Below are 6,000 nucleotides of genomic sequence, written 5' to 3'. Positions count from 1 at the left end.
GTTTGGTTAGTTTAGGTCAGCTGTCCTGGTTGTGTCCCCTCCCAAGATCTTGCCCTGCCCCAGCCTGCCATTGGGGGTGGGGGGGTTGGGGGAGGGCAAAAATGTTGGAGAGACAGCCTTGATGCTGTGCCAGCACTGCTCAGCAGTAGCCAAAACACTGGTGTGTTATCAACACCTTTCTAGCTACTGATGCAGAGCATAGTGCTATTGTTACTGATTTGGTATTGATTTGTTATTAGTTAGAATTAATCATATTCAATTTTAATAGGAATGTAGAATTATAAGAAATATTTTAGCAAAAACTATACATATCCATTATATTCTACACATTTAACCATGGGAGTGTTAAGTTTGAAATACAGAGTCATAGGAACTTAGGAACTTTAGAAAATGTACTATGTGTAACCATACGAATTCAAGTATTGTCTAAAATCATTTAAGCACAGAAACTTTGACAAAGATCTGTTGATCAGTAGTGTTTTGTTTTAAGAAACTAAGGAAACCGTTATGGACACCAGTTTGCTGCTTGGAAACCCCTTACCCTTCCCACCTCGATCTAATTATCGAGGATTCCAATCAGTAGAGTTAAGTGAGATTAACCAATGAGTGTTTTAACATCAGAATATTAATGATATGCTGTGATGGAAGGACCAATGATTAGAAAGGTTATATTTAAGAACAGACATAGTATGCATTTTTAAGAAAATTAATATAGATGATGGTGAGAATTGTACTATGCAGAATCACCTGAGAGGTCAACTATCGGACAAAGTGAGGAAGACTATGAAAGACCACCAGAGGACTCTAGAAGACCACCAGAGACCTTCACTGCACCTGTGTAGAAGGACATTTGTATATGCTAATAACTTCCCAGAAACCTAATGAATATGCATAACCTTTCTCCGAAACCTAATGAATATGAATGAATAAGTTTAATATAAGGTGTATGATTTTGGTGTTCAGGTGTGCGTGTTTTTTTGAGAGGACTCACCCGCGCACCTGGCCGTCAATAAAGAAGTGTCTGCTTATCTACACTAAATAGGTGTTGATAAATTCTTTATTCCAAATTTTTCGGCCACACCAGGTTCCCATGAAAATGAACTCTATCCCAGCTGAACCCAGGACAGACTGTCCTGGAGGACAAGGGGGCTGTGAGTCCCTCCTGGATCTTCAGGGACAATGTTCTCAAAGCCCAGGAAGAAGCCAGCTCGATGCAGAGAGAGTCAAGCAGGGCCTGGCAAGAGGTCAGCGTGGATGAACAGGGACCCCCCTGACTTAGGAGGTCCAACACCAGAAGGAAGTGCAGGGAGGCTGGAGGGGGAACAGCCTGCCCAGGAGGCAGACAGACACCTGGCCTGTGGGTGCAGGGATGGAGACACTAAAGCCAGAGCTTGGTCGTGGCTGGAAATGGCCACGCATGGGGTGGGGACCCAGAAGGGCTTCTCTAAATGTGTTGTCAGCACAAGGAAGGCAGCTGAGGGAACCCTGGTCCCAGTGGCCAGTGGGGCAGGGGACAGAGTGCCAAAGCCAGTGTAAATACAGCAATTCCTCAGAACCAAGATTCTCCCTGGAGACTGCTGCCACACTGCAGGACTGTGGCCGAGCTGCCAGAGCACTCAGGCCTTGCACGAAGCCAGGGTCTCAGAAGGAGAGTGTGGGAGTGGAAAGAGAGCAGCTCTGGTGCTCCCTTGCAGTGCTGCTGTGCTGAGAACATTTTCCCCTTTCCCTCTTGTCCTGGTTTCAGCTGGGATAGATTTAATTGTCTTCCTGGTAGCTTGTATAGTGCTATGTTTTTGAGTTAGGTATGAGAAGAATGTCAGTAACACTGATGTTTCCAGTTGTTGCTAAGTAGTGTTTAGTCTAAAGTCAAGGAATTTTCAGTTTCTGATGACCAGCCTTTGAGAAAGCTGGAGGGGCACAAGAATTTGGTAGGGGACACAGCCAGGGCAGCAGAGCCAATGGGGTATTCTATACCATGTGATGTCCCATCTAGTATAGAAACTGGGGGGAGTGGGGGCGGGGGATTGCCGCTCGGGCACAGACTGAGCGTCCATCGGCAGGTGGTAGCAGTTGTACTGTGCATCATTTGTATATTCCAATCCTTTTATTATTACTGTTGTCATTTTATTAGTGTTATCATTATGATTATTAGTTTCTTCTTTTCTGTTCTATTAAACCGTTCTTATCTCAACCCAAGAGTTTTACATCCACTCCCAGTTCTCTCCCCCATCCCACTGGGTGGGGGGGGGGGGGCTGAGTGAGCGGCTGTGTGGTGCTTCGTTGCTGGCTGGGGTGAAACGATGACAGCCTGTAATGAGTTACATTATGAATGCTCTGCAAAAGGAAACAGGCAGTTAATTGCTTCTGAGAAGCACCCATTCATCATTTTCCACAGGGCATCCTTGAGCTCCTGATTCCTCATGCTGTAGAGGAGGGGGTTCAATGCTGGAGGCACCACCGAGTACAGAACGGCCAACACCAGATCCAGGGATGGGGAGGAGATGGAGGGAGGCTTCAGGTAGGCAAACACTCCAGTGCTGATAAACAGGGAGACCACGGCCAGGTGAGGGAGGCACGTGGAAAAGGCTTTGTGGCGTCCCTGCTCAGAGGGGATCCTCAGCACGGCCCTGAAGATCTGCACATAGGAGAAAAGAATGAAAACAAAACAACCAAATGCCAAAGAGACACTAAGCACAAGAAGCCCAACTTCCCTGAGGTAGGAGCGTGAGCAGGAGAGCTTGAGGATGTGGGGGATTTCACAGAAGAACTGGCCCACAACATTGCCCTGACAGAGTGCTAGTGAAAATGTATTGGCCGTGTGCAGCACAGCATGGAGAAACCCACTGGCCCAGGCAGCTGCTGCCATGTGGACACAAGCTCTGCTGCCCAGGAGGGTCCCGTAGTGCAGGGGTTGGCAGATGGCAACGTAGCGGTCGTAGGCCATGATGGTGAGGAGAGAATACTCCGATGAGATGAAGAAAAGAAAGAAAAAGACCTGTGCAGCACATCCCCAGTAGGAGATGGCCCTGGTGTCCCACAGGGAACTGGCCATGGCTTTGGGGACAGTGGTAGAGATGGAGCCCAGGTCGAGGAGGGAGAGGTTGAGAAGGAAGAAGTACATGGGGGTGTGGAGGCGATGGTCGCAGGCTATGGTAGTGATGATGAGGCCATTTCCCAGGAGGGCAGCCAGGTAGATGCCCAGGAAGAGCCAGAAGTGCAAGAGCTGCAGCTGTCGCGTGTCTGCAAATGCCAGGAGGAGGAACTCAGTGATGGAGCTGCCGTTGGACATTAGCTTCTTCTGGGCATGGGGCACAGTTCAACAGGGAAAAAGAAGGTGACAAGTTAGAACAGACTTCTCTGAGCAAAACCTAATGCATTTCTCAAAGAAACCCCACCAAAGCTGCCTCTCCTATTTCAGAAAGACCTTTGTCGGGTCCCATTCACGAGCTATGCTTGGTGCTGGCTGAGGCTGCACTGGGAGCAGTAGGCTCTGCTGTGGGCTCCAGGGGACTCAGTCCTGCCCTACAGCAAGAGGTAAATAGGAACGCGGCGTGACCTAATATTGAATCTACTTGTCCTATCACAGAGTTTTTCAGCATTGTCGCTTCCAATTCAACGAAAAGTGGGGAAGAGCCGAGGAGATTTTCTTTGGAGTATTTAGTTCTGGTTTCCCCACCAAACTTACGGAGTGCATTGGGTAGGGAAAAAAGCGAATGTCCTAAAGATGGGGTGTCCTGAAAGGAGACTTTTGTCATTTGTATCCCTGGGAGCCTGGGGATTAGGAGGGGATTGGGATATTTAATTAACATGGACAAATCTCTGCAATGCACCCAAATCCCCTCTCCCCATTCCTCTCCAGGGAAAAGGACAAGAGGAGCAGGGACAGGAGGATGAAAATGGATAAACACTACAGCTGGTGCTGCCAATGGAGGCAGGAGAGGGACAGATGGTAGGGCATTTGATAATTTCTTCTCTTCAGGGCTGAGGCCCCTGAGAGGGTGACGGAGTCCCCCTGGCCGTAAGGGCAGAGGATCTGCTGGGTGGGACAAAAGACCACGGGTTTTCTCCAGTGATGGCAGGGACATGCCTGAATCCCCCTTCCCACAGCATTTCTGGAAGCAGCTCCCTCTCACTGCCTGCCCCTGTCTCTGCTGCATAGAACTGTCCCTGTCAGCAGCTGCTTCTCCCTCCCCTTGGCTGCTCCCTCTCCCTGCTCACAGACCCCATCCCACCCGCTGTGGGCTCAGCTCTGCCCTGCAGACCCCTCCTGGCAGACAAGCACTGCCCAGGGACATCTCTGTGTGTGCAGGGGCTAAGAAGCACCTCAGACAAGTCCAAAGGACAACTGGGGTCTCGGTGCCTTCTCCAGAGGGGAGAATTAAATTCTAGTCTCACACTGCCCACCTGCCCACCAAGATGATAAAAATTTAAAGCAAAACCTCCTTAACTTTCAGGAGAATGCTGCCTTGACGTTCTTCTTGAAAGTCCCCTCGGAAATGCCCAGGACTAAACCTGACCCACGCAGCACCCTCTCGACAGCAGCAGCACCCTGCTCTGCCCTTCCAGGGGTCGTTTCTTTCACCCACACCTTCTCCCCACCCTGTCCTGGGGAGTTCCCCGTGCAGGCTGAGTGCTGACCCTGGCAGGCAGCAAAGTCCCTGCTCCACCACTCAGCCCCTGAAACACCAGGACCCTGCTCTGAAGGACAGCCCTGGGCACCCCTGCATGCACACCCGGCTTCACAGCCCTGCAGCTGGTGCCAGGAGAAGGCAGCCTCATGCCCTGTCCCTCTGACAGGGCAGCAGGGAAGCCCTGCTCTGGAGCACACCCTTCTCCTCTACACCAGAGAAATGAAGAGTCCTCCTGCCAGATCCCATACACTGTCAGCTGTGCCAGTGTTCGGAGATCCCTGCAGGAACTGACGCTCTATTGCCCTGCACCCACAGACTCACCATGCAGAGGGCTGTGAAGAAGATTTCTCCCGCAGTGAGCTCTCAGCATCCTCCCACTCCACACTGCCTTTAAGCTCTCTCTGCCTTGCAGGTCTCCTCTCGATGCCTGCAGGCAGTGCCCCCAGCCCTGCTCCTGGGCAGAGCTGTCTCTCTGCAGCGCTGCCCGCTTGCCAGGAGCTCCCTCTGTCCCAGGAGCCCAGCCCAGCTCAGCAGCAGAGGACCAGCCCACGGTGACACTTTTTCTTCCCTCTCTGGGCTCCCTGCAGATGTGTCCCTGGGCCTCCAGGGGAACCTGCTGGGAAACAGGCTGAAGCAATCACTGATGTTCCCTCCCGCACCTGGGGAGAGACGCTGCTTTCCAGCAGGGTCATTGCTCTGCTGAGAGACAGACTTGGGTCCAAGAAGCAACTTTTCTGAGAATCATAAGAATCGTTGAAGTTGGAAAAAGACCCTTAAGACCACCAAGTCCAATTGTGAACCTAACACTCGCAAGTCCACCAGTAAACCGTGTCGCTAAACACCGTGTCTTTTAAATACCTCCAGTGAGGGTGACTCAGCCCCTTCCCTGGGCAGCCTCTTTCTTGTTCCATCATTGGGCAGGACACCCAGACAGTGACAGGCAGGGATCTCCTTTATCTCTGCTGAGTCCATGGAGGCATCTCATGCTGGGTCTGTAGTCCTAGGGCTGGAAGGGGACTCAGCTCCCTCCCATGCCCTCCACAAACCCACAGGAGGTGGGATCCCTCTTGCCTCAGTGCAGTAAATAGGCACCTGCACGTCAGCTCCTTGTCTCAGCTCCCATGATAAATAATGTTGATAGAGGCCGTGAGTGAGGTGTTCAGATGCAAACGTCTGGTGTCACTGGAGGTGCCAGAGGTGGTCAAAGATGTGTGCAGGTAATAGAGACAGATCTACGATCTGTGCAGGCATATATTGAGACAGGACAACATCTGAGTGCCTCTTAGCAGCTCCTGGGAATTTCCGTTGGCCAACTGAAATGACAGCTGATGCCCAAATTAAGGGCAATGGAACCTGTCCCTCCTCATGA

General features: G+C 51.1%; 1 protein-coding gene across 3 annotated transcripts; it reads right to left on the bottom strand.

Annotated features, from left to right (window-relative positions):
• Window positions 1-350: 350 nt before the first annotated feature.
• Window positions 351-5,267, bottom strand: LOC126037159 (olfactory receptor 14A16-like). 3 transcript variants are annotated; one of them, XM_049797428.1, is made up of 2 exons: window positions 2,385-3,289; window positions 351-416 (listed from the first exon to the last, which is right to left on the bottom strand). In XM_049797428.1, exons 1-2 carry the CDS (start codon window positions 3,287-3,289, stop codon window positions 365-367), a joined length of 957 nt encoding a protein of 318 aa, XP_049653385.1. In that variant the 3' UTR covers window positions 351-364. The 3 variants fall into 3 exon arrangements, with proteins under 3 accessions (XP_049653385.1, XP_049653386.1, XP_049653383.1); XM_049797429.1 differs by lacking the exon at window positions 351-416 and adding an exon at window positions 5,123-5,267 and having other exon boundaries at window positions 2,324-3,311; XM_049797426.1 differs by lacking the exon at window positions 351-416 and adding an exon at window positions 4,955-5,001 and having other exon boundaries at window positions 2,324-3,314.
• Window positions 5,268-6,000: the final 733 nt, after the last annotated feature.

This window comes from Accipiter gentilis, unplaced genomic scaffold (assembly GCF_929443795.1).
Source record: "Accipiter gentilis unplaced genomic scaffold, bAccGen1.1, whole genome shotgun sequence".
NCBI classification, from domain to species: domain Eukaryota; kingdom Metazoa; phylum Chordata; class Aves; order Accipitriformes; family Accipitridae; genus Astur; species Astur gentilis.
Note: the sequence above shows the minus strand (reverse complement) of the source record. Positions and strands in the feature narration are given on the sequence as shown.